General features: G+C 42.0%; 1 protein-coding gene across 2 annotated transcripts in view; it reads right to left on the reverse strand.

The window, feature by feature from the left end:
* Window positions 1-569: 569 nt before the first annotated feature.
* rab11fip3.S (RAB11 family interacting protein 3 (class II) S homeolog) overlaps window positions 570-19631 on the reverse strand; it is a 68485-nt gene continuing 49423 nt past the window's right edge. Inside the window, exons 5-16 of one of the 2 annotated variants that reach the window (XM_018239231.2) lie at window positions 17142-17318; window positions 16131-16271; window positions 12467-12502; window positions 12219-12309; window positions 11335-11438; window positions 9926-10066; window positions 9721-9802; window positions 9476-9613; window positions 6191-6346; window positions 5801-5941; window positions 3640-3749; window positions 570-3079 (exon numbers count right to left, since the gene is read on the reverse strand). In XM_018239231.2, coding sequence (XP_018094720.1) covers window positions 3070-3079; window positions 3640-3749; window positions 5801-5941; window positions 6191-6346; window positions 9476-9613; window positions 9721-9802; window positions 9926-10066; window positions 11335-11438; window positions 12219-12309; window positions 12467-12502; window positions 16131-16271; window positions 17142-17318 — 1327 coding nt within the window. In that variant the 3' untranslated portion in view covers window positions 570-3069. The remainder of the gene's footprint in view (window positions 3080-3639; window positions 3750-5800; window positions 5942-6190; window positions 6347-9475; window positions 9614-9720; window positions 9803-9925; window positions 10067-11334; window positions 11439-12218; window positions 12310-12466; window positions 12503-16130; window positions 16272-17141; window positions 17319-19631) is intronic. The other variant, XM_018239233.2, reaches the window with a different exon arrangement.

The following is a 19631-nucleotide window of genomic DNA, read 5'->3' on the forward strand; positions in this document are numbered from 1 at the left end:
TCCCCATCCTGGAATAGTTAATCCACCTTTTGTGTGTCACTGACACTGCACATGCTCAGTGTGCTCTGGTTTACAGTTTACAGCCAATCACAAATCATCAAGCAGAAAATCAGGTTATAGAACATAATTCATTAATAACCTGTTTCTATATTGCTATGTAATGTGAATTCAAGTTATCATCCTAAATATGTTGTATATTTCATATATATATATATATATATATATATATATATATATATATATATATATATATATATATATATATATATATATATATATATATATATATATATATATATATATATGTAGGTATAGGTCCTGTTATAATGAATGCTTGGGACCTTGGATTTTCCGGATGAGAGATCTTTCTGTAATTCTGATCTTCATACCTTTTGTCTTCTAGAAAATCATGTAAACATTAAATAAACCCAATTAGCTGGTTTTGTTTAAGAATTAATTATATCTTAATTGGGATCAAGTACAAGCTACTGTTTTATTATTACAGAGAAAAAGGAAATTTATTATTGTTTATTATTTAAAAAAATCTGGATTATTTTGATAAAATGGAATCTATGGGAGATGGCCTTTCTGTAATTCAGACCTTTCTGGATAATGGGTTTCCTGATAACAGATCCCTTACCTGTACTGTATATTATGATTGGGTACAAACTCAGCAGCCCAGAGCATGTGCTACGAATGGCCAGTAAAGAAGATGGGGATTTTTGAGGGTATCTTTGAAGGCAATGCTAAAGGGTTGTGGTGGCCTTGGGCTAGTACAGTAGTCCAAAACGCGCTGGATTTCTAACGTGATTCTTTTGTTGATGTTTAGTTCTCCTTTAAACCACTTAGCCAATCAAGGAAGTTAAGTACTGTAGTTGGACCAGTGCTCACAGATTCTTCATTGGTTGCAATAGAACTGCAATCGTAACTAAACTGCCAATCGTAACTAAACTGCCAAGTGGTGTATTATACTCTATGTTTCCAATACAAAGTCCTTATGGCTATTGTCACGATTCAGATAAAGACGAAACTACCAGAAGTGGTTCTACCGCACGTTAATGTTGATGTCTTAGTTCTGTGATCTGAAAGCACCTACACAATGTCCACTATAGGACCCGTCTGCCCTGCGCACTAACGCCACAGAAGACTTACGGTGGCCGCTTTGGGCCACACACACACCGCTCTAGATAAAGCCGAGACTATTTTACACAATAAATCCCTTTACACCATAGGAGTATATTTTTCAGGAGGACCTGGCCCTGTCCTTCATTCATACCCTGTATATTTACAGATCTGCCAATACTTATATATATATATATATATATATATATATTATCTGCTATGTACTTATATACATATATGTGTAGAAACATTCTGGAAAAGCCTCTAAAAATCAGAATTAGTCTGCGTATAAAAAGAGACAAAGAAAGGGAATGAAGGAACAGATAGACAAGACTCCAGCAGGTTAAACTCATTTTAACCCTCTCAGTGCCAGCACAGGCTTTATGAGGCATCAGATGCAGCACCAAAGAGTTCAAGCCTTTGGGACGGGCACATACACTATCCCTGCATAGACCATAACTTATAGCCTTAGAGCAAGGAGGGGCCGGTTCTAGAGCATCAGTCTAATGTTCGGTTCTGGAACTCCCAACATCTCAGCTAGGCAGCTTAAAAAGGGGTGTAGACTTTTACTGTATTTGCTCACAAGTATAAACTAAAAAATAATCATTTAAAACAAGGTTGTGGCCCAACTTCCATTCTTTGGGTGTAACTTTGACTGATAAAATCCTGGCTTTTTTCATTCCCAACGCACCGGAAAGCCAATCAGCTTCTAGGTTAGGTAGGCCTAGTAGTCTCCTTGGTTAGGTAGGCAAGTAAATACGGGCCAATCAGGCTACAAACCTTGTTCTGTAGCCTTTATAAATATCACATACAAATATTAAATATATGTATAGTCATATATTATTTCTTAATAACACTATTGATATGGCTAACAACAAATGGGTCGCGATTGGCCAATTACAAGGCACTTTTCTGAATTGGCCAATCTCATCAGTGTGTGCAACATATATAGATATATATATATCGTGCTGAAACTGCCGCTGCGTGTTGTTTATGGGAGAGATATAAATATAGATGTATTCTGCACTTTGTATATACAGTGAATCCTTCACGAGCAGATGCCTCTGCTGATCAGTTTAAGCTTGGAGATGGTGGACAAAATACTAGTCATTACAAGAAAGTGCAGGGTACAACAGAGACAAGAGGAATGTGCTGTGGGAGGTTGCTGGAAGCTATGCTAGGCACTGATACAGTGTCTCACCGTGTGCACCCCCTGTGTGCATTTGCTCTATGGAATACAGCAATTTCTCTATATTAAGTACTGCTACCAGAGTCCTTAAAGCAGCAATGATACGTCAGCTATAAACTGCCAGTTCCCCTGGTCAAAGATGGGGTGATGTAACAGAAGTCGCTTCCACCAGGCGTACAAACCAGAACAACCAATCAAGTAGCTCACCTATTTGAAAGCCTGATTGGCTGCTAAGGGTTACCAGACCTGGAGCAGATTATTACATCACCCCAGTAGTGTTTAGAAGTCATGTTATATGTGCACAGCTGTAATACCACGGTACAGTACTTATTACCTGCCTGCTCATGGGATATAGTACTACTGATATGTAAACTCTCTTCTGTGTGCAGGATTCCCGCTTGCATTGTGCATAGTACTACTCATGTGTGCTGCTCCGTGGGTAGTGCATACAATAGCGATGGCACAATGGGTCTCAGTGAGTTCTGGAGCCAAGGCTTAGGCTTTGAGACAACACTTGAGGTTTTCGTCTCATCCACCGTGAAGAGCAGTGAGTTGCAGGTTCTGCATGTGCAATTTTCATACAACTGAAAGTCTTGGAAGCATGACAAGAAGGTCAAACATCTTCTCTCAACCAGAGCCTGCCATGTCAAAGCTTTGGAGCTGGGGTCGGCATTTGTCCAGGGCTCCGGACCTGCCTCCTCTGGTTTAGGGATCATGGGCAGGATCGTTCCTGCTCTATAACAACAGAGCTGATGATGCTAATGTATTCTGCAATACAAAGAAAGATGTAAAGGAATGGTGCAAATATGCTATTGCCAAAACAAGTATATGTAAAAATGCAATAACAAAAACGAGTGAAAAAAGAGAAGAACTCGTTCACTCCAGTCCACGTGCACTGGAATATACAACAAAGCTCGATTGTGAGATTCTTCAAAAGAAATTGTAACTACTAAATTACTAAAAATTTGAGTAAGTGCCCCAGCAGGCACAAAACGCATTAGGTTTTTTGTGTCTCATGTCCAAGTAAATGTTTATTTACTTTTACTAATTTAAAAGTTACAATTTCTTTTGATGAATCTCACAATCGAACTTTGCAATACAAAGAAATGTCAGTTCTTCAGGACCTGGTTGTGCTGCCTGCGCTCCTTGATCTGTGAGTCTAGCCCATGTCTTCTTGTGCTCCCCACTCTCAATGATTCTTATTGTGCTCTCTGACATTTCATTGTGTCCCTGTCCTACGTGTGGCTTCCTGATCTATGGTTCCTTGCACTCTCTGTTTCTCTATGCACCATACGCTACTTGTGTCTCCCTGTGCTACTTGCCCTTACTTCACTTCCAAGATGGCTGGGTTGGTCTCCATGATAGCTACAATGATGCGGTCGATGTAGTCCTGCAGGCGAAGGTTGATCTCTTCCTGCTTCTGAATTGCTTCCATAAGCTACAAAAAAAGAGACAGGGTGAGCAAAGTAGGGATACGCCGAATCCAGGATTCAGTCTTTTTCAGCAGTATTCTGATTCGGCCAAATCCTTCTGCCCGGCCGAACCGAATCCTAATGTGCATATGCAAATTAGGGGCAGGGAGGGAAATTCTGTGACTTTTTGTTACAAAACAAGGAAGTAAAAAATGTTTTCCCCTTCCCACCCCTAATTTGCATATGCAATTTAGGATTCGGTTCAGTATTCGGCCGAATCCAAAATAGTGGATTTGGTGCATCCCTAGCGCAAAGTGTAGAAATCCTTAGCACCACAACCTGCCCTTCCTTTTACCAACTGCTTCTAAAGGAGAAGCACCATGAATGTAAACTTTAAAGGAGAACTAAATCTTGAAAAACAAGTTTTTAAAGGGGAAGTAAAGTCTAAAATAGAATAAGGCTAGAGACTGATTAATAATCAGAATATGCAGACTGAACTGGGTCCTGTGGTTTATGTAATCTAATGTGGATTTTATAGTTTTTGTATTGTTTAATACAAACTTTCTCCAACTTTGTAGAACCAGTGGCTGCAGCAAAATAATCCTCCAAATAGAATCCCAGTTTATCTGTTTAAATCTCTCTCAATGATCTTTGTCCCTGCAGCTGGAGTTGGAAACAGTAAAGGGGATGTAAAGGTAAAAATAAAATCCAATACCAATCTCTACACAGTCGCCGACTGCTCTACAGAGAAACAAACAAAGCTGCTTGAGTTCTGCATGGCTGGGAAGTAAGGCGGGGGCTCCCCCTGCTGTTCATAAGTATGATTGTTTCCCTGCAGAGAAGTTAGGGACTGTCTGACAATTCCTAACCACAGCAGAAAATGAAGGGAGAATTTCACTGCATACAGTCAGGTTTGTTATAAAAACGGTACATATTTTTTAATTAAAGTATATTGGAGATAGTTTTCTTTTTCATTAAAGTAAAAATGGGATTTTATGTTTTTTGTATGTGCAAATAGCCGCACCTCTCACCTTTCCTTTGATGTTCCTGCTTAGGTGGTGCAGAATTCTCAAGACGGTCAGCACACGTCATAACATTCAGTGAAAAATGGAAAGAGAATCGCACAGACACCAAATGTGTTGCAGGTGGGGAACTTCCCCTATTTTTTATTGTGACCACCTGTGCATCAACGTTTCGGGGGGGGATTAACCCTCCCTTCGTTCCCGAAATAGGGGAAGTTCCCCACCTGCAACACATTTGGTGTCTGTGCGATCCTCTTTCCATTTTTCACTGAATTTTATGTTTTTTGCCTTTACATGCCCTTTAATGCAACACCTTATGATTTGGGGATTTTTTTTTTACTACCCCAAGGCCACCAGAACTCATCTGAAATGAGAACACAGACATAGCTGGGTGGTAAGATTTATATTACACAGACCTAGCACCTTTCACGTGGGACAGAAATACTATTTAGATAGTTGGCAGTGGTTCCCCTTTAAAGGAGAACTAAACCCCCCACTACCAAAAGCCCCCTAAATGTACTTTAGTGTAAAAAAAACCTTTTTTTAAAAGTTCTGACCCTTAGATGCAGAGAAGTGCAGCAGAGCTCCCGGTCGCCATCTTTCCTGGCTCTTCATATACTGTAGTCTTCGAGTCCAATTTGCACATGCTCAGTTGAAGTGGATTCCTGGCTTGTCCCAACTGCGCATGCGCCCCAGGCTTTATGTCGGCAAAGAGACCCAAAGACTAAATGAAAAGATGGAAGATGGCTCTGCTGCGTTTCTCTGCATTTAAGGGTCAGTATTTTTTAAAGGTTTTTTTTTGTTACATTAAAGCACATTGTGGAGAGGGGCAATGCCTGCAAGTTTAGGGAGGATTTTGGTGGGGGGTAAGAACTATACAATTCTTGTACATACAACAAAAAATGCAAACACGTATAGGTATTCCCCTGCAGGAATAGTGTCTCTCTTTAATGCCCCATATTGATACTCCCTGAACCACAAGGAATCCCCACCTCCCAACAAAGAGTCCCCTTGTGTTCTATAACCAACCAACTCCAGCCGATCCTTCTCCTTACCTCGTCCCTGGAGACATTGCTAATTTCAGCTGCTAATGAGTCTGAGAACGTTGTGGAGAATAGGTTTTTGGCTCCTTGGATGCTGAGGTTTATGATCTGTCCATTAAGCTCTTCGTTTTGTTCCTTCAGGGCTCGTTGCTCCTGCGGAATAAAAGTCGTGAGAAAGAAAAAAGCGTGCAAGGAGCTGCGAATCTCGCCAATTCCCCATGGCCCACTTTAGACACAGAGAAAAGATGAGAAGATGTGCAAATGCCGTGGGAAGCAAACAGTCTCAGGCAAGAACAAACTTCTTAACCTTCAGCTCCCTGAAAGCAACATTCCCCTCAGAGTAACATAAGCATCACCCACTGTGCTCCTCCAGAACTTTATAACCTTAATAGGGTGCAATACCTGCTTAAGCCTCCGCACTTCATGCTCTAGCTCCGCCTCCCGTGTTCGGCTGTTGTATTCCTGCAGGGCGGCGCTGTTGCCCAACCCCAGTCTGTGCTCCATATCCAGACGCACCAGCTGCATTTGCTCCAGTTCTCGCCGAAGCTCCTCAATCACCTAAAATACAATGATATGGTCATGTGAGAAATACCCCCACACACAAGGGTAATCAGCCAACCTAGAACAACAATCTCCCAAGACACCCAATCAGCCGCCAGATTTAAAAAGGGTAAAGGAGGATGTAGTTACCCAAGAACTACAAAGCCTGGTGATAGCCTCGCCTGCAAAGCATCATTACACAAGGGAATTGCATTACCTTAAAGGGATTCTGTCATCATTTTTATGATGTAGTGTTTATTTCTAAATTACACTGCAAATAATTCACTCTACAATATAAAAGGTCATTCCTGAACCAGCAAGTGTATTTTTTTAGTTGTAATATTGGTGTGTAGGTGCATCTCAGGTCATTTTGCCTGGTCATGTGCTTTCAGAAAGAGCCAGCACTTTAGGACGGAACTGCTTTCTGGCAGGCTGTTGTTTCTCCTACTCAATGAAACTGAATGTGTCGCAGCGGGACGTATTCCGCCAACCAGGCATGGACACAAGAATATGTTTTGGGGTGGCCAGGCTCTGGGCAGGGGCTATATCTGTAGAATACATGTATCATTGTGTACTTGAAATGCTAGCATAAGGCCTCTAGGTTGCAGGGACAGGTCTCTATACTGGGTACCCTAATATTATGGCAGTTGCGATCCTAGAGGGGGACGGGCCCTGGTGCGTTATGCGCAGCCGGGCCCCGCCCCCCTCCGTACGGCTACATTTTCAGCGGCGGAACGGACTGCCGGGGGGCCCTGAGGGGGTGCGGGCCCTGGCCCGCTCGCTCCCCCAGTAGTTCCGCCAATGTATTATGGGAATTCAGTCATAGTGTAGTGGTAACACAGGTCCCAACCAGGGATGTGTTCATGGTAACACACTGTTAAACTAAAGCGTAACTTAAGAAGTAGCTAGAAATTTTGTACATTATGTTTTGGGCTACTATGCTCACAAACCCAAAAAGAGTCAAAGCTCAATAATTCCAAGGTAGAAGGCCGGAGGTGCGGGTGTCAAACCCTTGAACACCTCTGTATCAGCCACAGAACAGCCTTTCCACTAGCACCCCCATAATACAATAAGTATGACAGGCTGCACTACTTGTGAAAGAAGCAAGGGGGCAGCAGACTCCCAGGCAATACACAGAACTGTGCGCTAGAATAATGAAGAAATAAGTTGTGCTCCATTTATACACATGCAACTCTGGCATTCATTAGGAAATAAAGATGGCTTATGGCAGTTATTTTAATAAGGTACCTAGCGGGGTTGTTCACCTTCCAAACACTTTTTTCAGTTCAGTTGTTTTCAGATTGTTCTCCAGAAATAAAGACTTTTTTCAATTACTTTCCATAATTTTATTTTTTTTACTGGTTTTCCAAAATCGAAGTTTAAAGTTGAATGTCCCTGTCTGTGGTGTTTGAGTCTGGCAGCTCAGTAATTCAGGCGCAGACGCTGAACTGTTACAATTTTGCAACATTTAGTTGATCCGTTTCTCAGCAGCATCTCTGGAATATTAGCAACTATTGCATCAATTCTAACAGCTGCCTGTAATGAAACCCAGAGATTCTACTCAGCAGGGACAAAGATAAGAAATGTATCAACTAAATGTATCAGTTTAGAACAGTTTACAGGGTTGTCGACCCCCCCCCCTCCCAGAGCTGCTTTAGTAAGTGAAAAATGACACTTTACACTTCAATATTAAAAAAAACATACAAAATAGAAAGAAATTGGAAAAAGTCATTATTTTTGCTGATCTATCTGAAAACAACTAGTTGTGTGAAGGTGAACCAGTGTCGGACTGGCCCATCGGGATACCAGGAAAACTCCCGGTGGGCCCAGGTGTCAGTGGGCCCTCATGCTTCTAAAAATTTGGCCTATTTCATGGTCATTATCAATTTTAATGAGAAGAAGAAGCAGCAGCTAAATAGATAGATTAATAGATTATAGTATGTAAAGAAAAGAGACTAGGAGAATAGAGATTGAGTGAGGAGAGGAAGAAAAATAGTACTGAGAGTGGGCCCCTGGTCTAAGGTTTTTGGGTGGGCCCCTGGTGTCCCAGTCCGACACTGTGTGGGGGCCCCTGAGGCAGCAGTCCCAGTGGGCCCAGGACCCCCAGTCCGACACTGAGGTGAACAACCCTTTTAAAGATCCTATCGTACAAATCGAGGATTCATACGATTTTCAGACCATGTGTGGAGAGTCCCAACATTTTCCGTCCAGGCGGAGATCGGTCGTTTGGTCAGGTTTGATTTTGTTCCGACCGATCCCGCGGGAGCCCATTGCGCTCTCATCGTAATCTGATCGTTCGGCCATAGGGCAGAACGTTCAGATTACCCCCTATATAGCCATGCCTGTTAGTGGCATATCGGGGAACGATCGGCTCGTTTGGCGATGTCGCCAAACGAGCGGATCTTTTCGTCTATGGCCACCTTAAGAGGTTGTTTAACTAAGATAGAAATGAAACTGCCCCACTGCTGCAGCCAGTCAGACACCTGCTTACATTATTCTAGCTGCACTGACAGATGAAAGCTAACTGCTGATTGGCACACAGCACTGCAGTACGCTAAAAAATGATGCCAAAAAATGTTGCTTGTCAAAGACAGTAAAGTATTTTTTTATTTCACTTTGCTAAAATTACCGGCAGTTTGCGAGGAACAGATAACAAGACGACTAGGAAGAAACACACTTATCTGGAAAAGTAAGGCCTTGTTTTTACCATAATTGGGGTAGTGAGAACGTGCAGTGTTTACCCCACTATACTGATTCCTACGCAGTTTGACAACCAAAATGACCCTTTGCCCAAACAGAGGATCATAAGGGGAGGGGGGTCTAGTGAAGATCTCACACTTGAGAAAGGGCCAGGTGCCCGAAACATGTTGTGTGGTAATGGAATAAAAAGCCTAATTGCAGTTATGCTGCGTTTGTGAGTGTTTCCAACTGTTACTACAAATCTAGTGAAGATCTGTCAGATATTGAGCAGAGCGGAAAGGTCAGTTTTTTGGCTCAGCTGACATGGCCAGTAATGTAGTAATACAGCAATGTAAAATATTCTGCTTCTTAATAAATGCTGACTTTTCATTAGTCAGGAGCAAATCCCAAAGAAGCTATTGAACGCTAATTATACTGTGCTGGAGTCAAACAAGCCCCCCTGCTCACCTCTTGGCACCTCTCCATATGAGACTGCTGATTATGCTTTTCCTTGCTCAGCTGTCCGCTCAGTTTCTGGTTCATTTCACACTGCTCCTTCACCTGGCCCTGTAGGACTTCAACCTCATCCTGCAGCTTCTGCTTCTCCTATGGGCAAAGCCAAAAGAAATCAGCGCAGGGGTGCTTCTTGTTATACACAGCAAAGCGATGGCAGGGGGGAATGAATTAGAGAAGGAAAGAACAGACTTGCATACCTCTTCCAGTCGTTGGACTGTTGCCTTTATATCTGGTACCTGAGAGTGCAGCTCTGAATTCTCATTCTCCAGTTCTTGCACTCTGCAAAAAACACAGACTTGATGGGCTTGTGTCTTTTTTCAACCTAAACTACTATGTTACTTGAGGTTCTAGACTAGGGATCTCAGATGCAGCTCCTGTGGGACGCTGGTACCTATGTCGTACCTGGCTTTAAGGCTGCTGAGCTGGTAGCCGTTATCTCGCTCCATTTTGCGGAGCTCGTCTCGGTGTTTTCGGATTTCTTCGCTTTGTACCTCGTCAGATTGCAGCTCCTGATCTTTAAGCTGCTCCTCTAGAGCATTCGCCCTACAAGGCAGGGGGCTTGAGTTAATTTTTCTATAGAACGGCAACTAATCAGATATTTCCCCTCAACAACAGGTGCACCATCAAAACTAACCAATGGCTTGTTGTTAGGGTACATCATTGATACCCAGTAAGTGCTCCCTCTATGCTCAGTTGCAGCCCCTGTGCAGAGTAGGGATGCACCGAATCCAGGATTTGCATATGCAAAATTAGGGGTGGGGAGGGAAATCATGTGACTTATCAGAAAACAAGGAAGTAAAAAAATATATATCCCCCTTCCCACCCCTAATTTGCATATGCACATTAGGGTTCGGATTCGGTTCAGTATTCAGCCGAATCTTTCACGTAGGATTCGGCCGAATCCAAAATAGTTGATACGGTGCATCCCTAGTGCAGAGACACCCACCAAGAAGCATTTGTCTGCACAGATTTTATAAAGTGTACTCATTAAAGGGATTCTGTCATAATTTTATGATGTCGTTTTTATTTCTAAATTACACTCCAAATAATTCACTCTACAATATAAAATCTAATTCCTGATCCAGCAAGTGTATTTTTTTTATCTGTAATATTGGTGTGTAGGTGCATCTCAGGAAATTTTGCCTGGTCATGCGCTTTCAGAAAGAGCCAGCACTTTAGGATGGAACTGCTTTCTGGCAGGCTGTTGTTTCTCCTACTCAATGTAAATGAATGTGTCGCAGCGGGACCTGGATTTTACTATTGAGTGTTGTTCTTAGATCGTCCAGGCAGCTGTTATCTTGAGCTGCTATCTCGTTACCTTCCCATTGTTCTGTTGTTAGGTGGCTGGGAAGGGGGGGAAGAATACAGCAGTAAAGAGTGACTGAAGTTTATCAGAGCACAAGTCACATGACTCAAAGCAGCTATGAAACTGACAGAAAAATATTGTTTGCTCTTTAGAGAAATGGATTTCAGTGCAGAATTCTGCTGAAGCAACACTATTAATTGATGTTTTTTGACAGTATCCCTTTAATAAATTGATCAGAACACACATCGTGCTACACCCACAACTTGAGCATAAGGTTACAATATGGTAAGTCAGTTCAACAGCGAGCAAGTGAAAACCATTACACCTTGTGTAGTGCCCAACCAATCTCAGGGATTGAAACCCATGATCTAATAGATATCCATTGGGCAGGATTGAAAATCTGATCAGTTGTGGTGACCAAGCTAATCACAAAGCCCCAGGTCTACAGATCTTACCATGTATGGCCACCTCAACAACCACATGGCTACAGATCTCCATCAATTACCTGTGTAACAACTGGAGGTTCTCTTGTCGAAGTCGATTCTGCTGTTCGCTGGTGGTGGCTGCGTCTCGCTCAAGCTCGCTGATTCGCTGCTCCAAAAACAGAACCTGTAAAGGGAATACAAGACGTAAGTTGAGGTTTTGATAAAAGGGGACAACTGTACTATAAAGTCTTCTGCTTGCACCCTCTCCAGCTTGCAGATACTCGGTCCAATGACTTTCTCTGCACTTTACTTCATACATAGGTTTATTGTACCCCTTATTCTATAACTCCTGGGACTTCTGTTCTGTAGATTCACCTGCGGCACAAGTGGGGCCGGGACGTTCCCCACATCTCTCCAGCTCAGGGGCCCAACCAATGGAGTTTCTTGGCAAGCACATATTTCACATTCCAAAGTCTTGTGGCTGGTACAGGATTAGTCAGATATATGTGAGCGGGCAGATTTTTTTTAACCGCATTAAAAGCTGCAGACGGACAAAGCAATTTTGTCTATTCAATGGAAAAATGATACCACCCATAAGAGATCCGAGTGCGCCAAATCCATATTTAACCATTTCCACAAATCCTTAAACCAGTCACTAGAGCGGAGCTCCATAATGAAAGATTGTTATTCTAATGCACATTACGGGTTACGTGTAAATGTAATTGCTATTGAAAACAGTTTCTGTCGCTTTCTGTGTTTAGGGTACTATAGGAGTCAGAACCAGCAGTGCAGAGAATATACACACAGCCATCCAGATGCAGCTTTCAGTTGCGATTGCATTTACAAATACCTTAACAACAATTGAAAAGATGTAATGAATGTATATTGGACAGTTTCTTAGAAAGACATCTATTTTGGTGCAGCTCCCCTTTAATATTTAAGGGCTATTGCCTTCCCCAGATACCTTGTCTGTGAGATCTGTCTCATCACAAGCCATGTCGGAAAACTGCTGCTCGGCAGAGTCCTCCTCTAGGAAATTGTTGTGTTGTAACCTCCTAAAAAACCACAAAAAAAAACGACCATTAACTCCTCAAATACTGCAGAACGAAGACCTGCCCAACCAGAGAGCTCCACTTAATCGTCCAGGGCTGTAGAGCTTTCTGATGGCCAGAGAATTAGTCTGTTTATATAAAACATGCAGGAAATACTCACCGAGCTTCTTTTCTGCTCGAAGGCCTTTTGTCTGGGCTGGGGAAAAGACATATAAGCAAGTGAATAAGTGAAAGTAGCAGTAGGGGGAGTGAATGAATACAGATTCAGGATGTGGCAGTGGGAGATGTAAGACTACAAATATTTAGCTTCTGCTGCCTGTTGCTGAACTACATCTCCCATCTGCCTCAAGCTGACGGCACCGGCTACAAAGACGTTAGCACAACAACAGTCCGGATTTATGAAACTGCATCACCCAGAAGCACAGGGGTTAGTGAGCCCTCCACCTCATCAGACGAGAATAGTGAAAGCACAGGCAGGCAGTCAGTAAAGGGGAAATATCATAAGCCCTAAAGTGTAACCCTGACTCTAATGAAGGTAGCGGCTGATCTGCGTAGGTTTAATAATGACAAGTAGATAAACTGGGGATGCATGGATGCTTCCTTCCCCAGGAACAAGACAGGAAACAAGTGAAGCCAATATTATAGCACCCCCCCCCATGCTCTCTGGTACAGTCCATGGATCTCAAAACTGAACAAAATATTGCAATAAACCTGTCACCGGCCATCTTTTGCCAAATAATATTTCCACTGCCCTCACAAACGGCAGAATATGACAAAAAAAGCTAAATGGAAAAAGAATGGGGTGATCCTGCACTAAGGCTGTATTATATTCTAGGAGTGGGGAATGGACACATATATCTATGGGAAGATACAGGGCCTCATTTATCCAGGGTTAGCGTCAACTGCAAGAGAGCTAGAGAACCAGTAGCACTCAATCCCAAAAGAGTTGTGTCTAGCTCTTTAAAGGGGAACTATTTAAAAAATTACAATTTAATATAAGCTTCCTTATACTGAAATAAGAAACGTTCTAAATACAATCAATTAAATATTCTTCATGGTTTCTGAAATAATCAAGTTTATATTGAGTATTCCTCTCTCAGCATCTGTTTCTCTTCATTCAGTCTTCATGCAGCAGTTGGGTGTCAGATGAATGATCCAATATATCTTATAGAGGGGCTTCCTTTCCTAGCAGATGTATTAGAGCTCACTCAAATTACTGATTCCAGTACAAACAAAATCTAACAAAATAACTGCCTTTTGTACAAATCCTGCATGTAGAGAGACATGTCTGGTGAGCTGTAATATATCTTCTAGGAAAAAGGAGCCCTCCTATAAGATATATTGGATCATTCATCTGACACCCAACTGCTGAATGAAGAGAGAATAAAGAGAAACAGATGCTGAGAGAGGAATAGTGACGATAAACTTGATTGAAACAGTACAGAAGTGTTTTGAGAAAGTTTCTTATTTCTGTATCCTGAAGCTTACATTACATTTTCAATTAGATTCCCTTTGAGTACAGCACTGGCAGACCATCAGCAGACATAAGTAAAGGGCTCCTTCGTAAAAAGAGGGAAAAAGAAAAGTTAGTTTGTCCTTTAGTGCTAACTATTCCTTCCGATCCTTTCACAGTCTCCCAGCTGTTCACAAAAAAGCTGTTCAGCTCCATAAAGACTTTTTATTCTATGTGACGGAATTCAAAACAAATGTGAGTGCAAAACAAACCTTTTAAATATTTTTATAAATAAATGAGTTTTACGCTGTGGGATTTCTATGTTTCCTCTTTGGAGCTTAAAGGTATACCACGAGGAGAATCCACACTTGTGAAATACTACATGCGTTAACCCCATTTGTGTTCTTGTAAGTAGGCATTTCTGCCAAACGGGCGAAGGCTGCTTTAATTAACCAGTGGTGTGACACTCAAGGGAGGAGGAAGGTGTTATTGAGGAATCACAAATAAAAAGAGTTCCGTTTGAACACACTACACTGAATTTTGTTTCTGGTCTCTCCATTGCCCTAGGAGCTGATCCCCTTTTTTGAAAGGGCTCCTTATGCCTTTTGTCTCCTGGAACTCCACACCATGTATGTTCTAAATGATGCACAAGTTAGAGTGTTCCAGGAGATGCCCAAGTCCATGCCCAGAGGCTGCCTGCCTTTCCTGTATGCACCACTACCCCTGGTAGTACTAGAGCTGACAGTTGCACAGGAGCCCATACTGAATGCCTGTCCTGAGCAGGTGTTAAATACAGTCTTCTGGGAATCCTAAACAGCACAGGTAGAGGAGCTCCAGTAGGCCTCACAGCATCACACACACAGATCAACCTTTGCAATCCCAAGTTGTACCTAAAGGTGCCAGGCACAATTTAGGGGTAGCATGGTGCATTCTGGGAGAAAAAAAAAATGTGGTGACGCTGCACCTTGCCACAAAATGTTAATTATAATGTAAACTACTTGTCAGAGATAGGTGGGACCTGTCTATCAATAAGAAAATGACTACAAAATCATATTCGCACCTTAAGTCTACTAGAAAATCATGTAAACATTAAATAAACCCAATAGGCTGGTTTTGCTTCCAATAAGGATTAATTATATCTTAGCTGGGACCAAGTGCAAGCTACTGTTTTATTATTACAGAGAAAAAGGAAATGATTTTTAAAAATTTGGATTTTTTGGATAAAACAGAGTCCTTTTAATATATATATATATATATATATATATATATATATATATATATATATATATATATATATATATATATATATATATATATATATATATAAAATTTTGTAATTCAGAGCTTTTTGGATAACAGGTTTCCAGTACCAGATCCCATACCTATATTTCAGTATACTGCACAGCATAAAACCCCTCAGTTATGACAGGTGAGACAGCTTAAAGGAGAACTAAACCCTAAAAATGAATATGGCCAAAAAAGCCATATTTTGCTTTAATTGCACAAGACTGAAGTTTTAGCTTGTCAATAGCAGCAATGATCCAGGACTTGAAACTTGTCACAGGGGGTCACCATCTTGGAAAGTGTCTGTGACACTCACATGCTCAGTGGGCTCTGATTGGCTGTTGAGAAGCTAAGCTTAGGGCTCGTCACTAATTATCCAGCAGAAAATGAGGTTCCCCTGTAATATAAGCTGATGCTACAGGGCTGATTATTAAATTCTGATGCTAATTGCACTGGTTTCTGTGCTGCCATGTAGTAATTATCTGTATTAATTACTAATCAGCCTTATATTGTGACATTTCTATTCTATGTGTACTGTATATTGTGAGTGGCTCCCTAAGCTCAGTAAGTGACAGCAGCACAGAGCATGTGCAGTGAATCAGCAGAAAAGAAGATGGGGAGCTACTGGGGCATCTTTGGAGACACAGATCTTTACTGCTAAAGGGCTGTGGTTGCCTTGGGCTGGTACAGAAGCCCAAAACATAATGTAGAACATTTTCAGGTACTTCTTTAGTTAGGCTTTACTTCTCCTTTAAGACCAAGCAGTGCCTATATATGGGGAACAACACGACTGAAAATCCCCACACCAGAACCCAAGGCACCAGAGCGTTGTTATATATAAGAGCAAGCACAACAGAACTCACACTGTACATTATACATGTGACCCAGCATGCAGGGCCGGGACAGGGAGAGACTGTACATGGCCATAGTACTTGATGAATCACAATACAGTAAAATCACAAACCATAATGACCTGAAGGTGCGATCCCAGAATGCTTTGCAAATGAGAAGGTTAATTTGGATGACTTTGCCACGTACTTAATGTCTCTCCCCGTCCCCAGTGGAAAAAAAGGGCATGCAGTGTCACCTGTCCATTTCCAGGTAGCGGAGGCGGGTGGACAGGTCTTCCAGGCGGTTGACATGTTTGTGGCATTGGCTGCAGTATAAGCCACCCAGAGAGGAGCATGAAGGAGGCGCCAGGAGCTGTCGTTCCGACAGGGAAGCGCCACTATGGAGACGCAAATATGGTCCATCAGAAGATATTGAAGTCAGACAGTTATACAGTGACGGGGTTTTACATGAAGTCTCATCTCTGAGATACCGGAGTGATACTTTGCCTTTAAGCCAGTGATCCTCAACCAGTAGCTTGTGAGCAACATGTTGCTCTCCATTCCCTTGGATGTTGCTCTCAGTGGCCTCAAAGCAGGAGCTTATTTATGAATTCCAGGCTTGGAGGCAAGTTTTGGTTGTATAAAAACCAGGTTTACTACCAAACAGAGTCTCAATGTAGGTTGACAATCCACATAGGGGCTACTAAATGGCCAATCACAGCACTTATTTGGCACCCCAAGAACATGTTTCATGTTAGTGTTGCTCCTCAACTCCTTTTACTTCTGAATGTTGCTCACAGGTTCAAAAGGTTGGGGATCCCTGCTTTAAGCTATGAAGCTGCCGAGTATCAAACATTAATCCTATAGGGCAGAAGTGCTCATTCTTTACTAATGAGGAGTCTACTTTTTTGTGATGTCCCATTATGATCTACATCCATAATATCAATGTGAGCATTCTATTCCATGGAAAATATTACTTAAATATTATATTGATTTATAAGAAAATTTAGATTGCTATTTACTATTTATGTTATGTAACCTTAACAGAAGCTGTTTGTTAAAATTGTCTTGAGATCTACTGATCACCAACTAAAGGTGATTTTGTACTACCTTTTGGGCACCCCTGCTATAGGGTAATAGCACAGAGGCAATGCTGGAACCCTAATAGAGATTTCTTACTGGTCACAGCATTAACCCATAAACACACGCACTGCTCCGTACTGACTCCACCCACCACAGGCTGATGGGAGGGGCAAATAGAAACTCACCTAGGTGAAAGCCGTTGGGTGACATTAGGTGCTGGGGTGAAGTTATTCTCTTCTTCATCGCAGTGATTACTGAACAGGTCCGGTTCAGCTCCTTCCCCAAAATCCTCAAACTGCTCCTCTTGGCTCGTTACTGTGACAGCCGAAATGTCACACAGAGACAGCTCCAAACCCTCTGGCCTGAGGAAAGAGAAACAAGGGGCCTGTGAGTGAGGGGCGAAACAGAAGCGTAAGAAGGTATAGAAGGGGATCTAGGGGTACATTTATCAAAGAGTCAAGTTAGAGGTCGCCACAGTCCTCTAGAGTGAAATTCCGACACTCTCCATTCATTTCTTTGGGATTTTTAAAGGAGACATATAGGATAAATGAAGAAATATATGGTGTTGCTTTTACATGGTGCTAAAAAATGACATTATCTTTAAAAATAGCCCCTTTATTGGCGCGCCCTATAGATGTTCTCTGGATTGTGTCATGTTGACAAGACAAGATAACCCTGGAGCTGCTCATACACAACACTCAGCACTTAGTGAATCCCTTATCAGGGTTTGTGCTGACTGGGTACTACCTTGGCCAAACACAATAAAGGAGTCTGTCCTTCATAAACTGCATGCACGCAGTAGCGGCCATAATGGCAACGTTTCAGGGCTCCTGGAAAAAAACATTAGCAGGAGACAACCCATTCGGCAGTCAGAAACTTCAGGGCTGATGTCTTGAACTCCACCCTGGGAGATATTAACGGTGGGCAAAGCACACAGCAATTAGCTTCAGTCTACTGCAGGGAGAATACTGGAAGCAAGTGTCTTACTGGTTGCTATGGGTTTACTGCCTTTGGCAAGTTAGTAAACTAGTCCCTGTCTCTTCTGCTTCCTTAAAGGGGAACAATCGCAAAAATGAAAATTTAATATAAGCTTCCTCGTACTGAAATATAAAAATTTCAATAGGAAATCAGGTGATGGAGTTGAGGGGTAAGGGGGCTGAGGAAGAATGCGGAAGTGACGTCACACGCAGAACGTCAGCACCTATCTCCAACATAATTTAATTGAAAAATGTGTACCGTTTTTATAAGAAACCTGACTGTATGCAGTGAAATTCTCCCTTCATTTACTTGCTCTGACAGCTGCAGATAGAAAACCTCAGACGGTCTCTAACTGCTCTGCAGGGAAACGATCATACTTTCAAACAGCATGGGGCAACCCCTCACCTTACTTCCCCAGCCGTACAGAACTCAAGCAGCTTTCTTTGTTTCCCTGTAGAGCAGTCGGCAACTGTGTAGAGATTTGTATTTTTGCCTTTACATCCCCTTTAATGTTTCCAACTACGTCTGCAAGGACAAAGATCATGGAGCCAGATTTAAACAGATGGGATTCTCATTAGGATTATTTTGCTGCAGCCACTGGTTCTGCAGAGTTGGAGAAAGTTTGTATTAAACAATACAAATATAAAATCCACATGAGATTACATGACAACACAGGACCCAATGCAGTCTGTATATTCTGATTATTAATCAATCTTGCTGTATCGGCTTCTGGCAGATATTATTTGACTTGTGTTGTTTTAATAATTTGTGACGATCCCTAAGCTTAACCTCCCAACTGATGCCCAGACCACACTGAGCATGTGCACGGTCTTGGTCTTGCAAAGATATTTAACAAAGTTACAAGATGGTGACCCCCTGTGGCCAACTTTGAAAACATAAATCATTTGTTTGATTAGGCTTGTGGTGCAGTGAGTTCATGTTTAGTATACAAAATACAGCATTTCTTCTATTATTCTATTTTACACTTTAGTTCCCCTTTAACTGGGTGCAGGTTTCAGTGGAAACACAAACTGATCTGGTAAAGATTAAACAGAACCAAGTCACATTTTAAAGCAGCAGACACCTAAGGTGCCATGATACAGTGCACACAATCAGCCATGCACGTTATAGATAGACTATGGCCTTCTGGAAGAGAACAAGTATTGCCTACAAGTGATATTTCTTAATTCCTCTTAGCGAACTAAAAACCTTTCAAACCCCCACCTGCACGACTTCCCTGTATGATTCATGCCTTTACAATAGACACACATTAAACAAAAAGCTTCTAATAGCTGATAAACCGGCAAAACCCGATTTGTTAGATGATTTCTTGATATCTGGACATTTAATTCCTGCCGTAAGCACTAGAGAATAGAGCCTGGTATCACCTGCTCTCAAGATGATGGGGGCGAAACCCTGACCATGGAAATCAAAGCGTCTGATTGGAGAGTAGCTTTGACTCCCTGCGATCTGAGGCAGAAGAGGAGGAAGAGAGTTTTCTTGCTTCAGAAGCAAAGAGACACATCACAATAGATCCCACAGAAGAGATGAGCTCCCTCCCTGCTGCTAAGGGAAAGGCTGAATGTCAAGATGCAAAGAGGAAGATTAAGTCTCTATCTAATGTTTCTCCTTAAAAATCACTAAAGGGCAAGTAAAATCAAATACAAAAGGGCATCATAGCAAATTCAATACAAAGG

This window comes from Xenopus laevis, chromosome 9_10S (assembly GCF_017654675.1).
Source record: "Xenopus laevis strain J_2021 chromosome 9_10S, Xenopus_laevis_v10.1, whole genome shotgun sequence".
NCBI classification, from domain to species: domain Eukaryota; kingdom Metazoa; phylum Chordata; class Amphibia; order Anura; family Pipidae; genus Xenopus; species Xenopus laevis.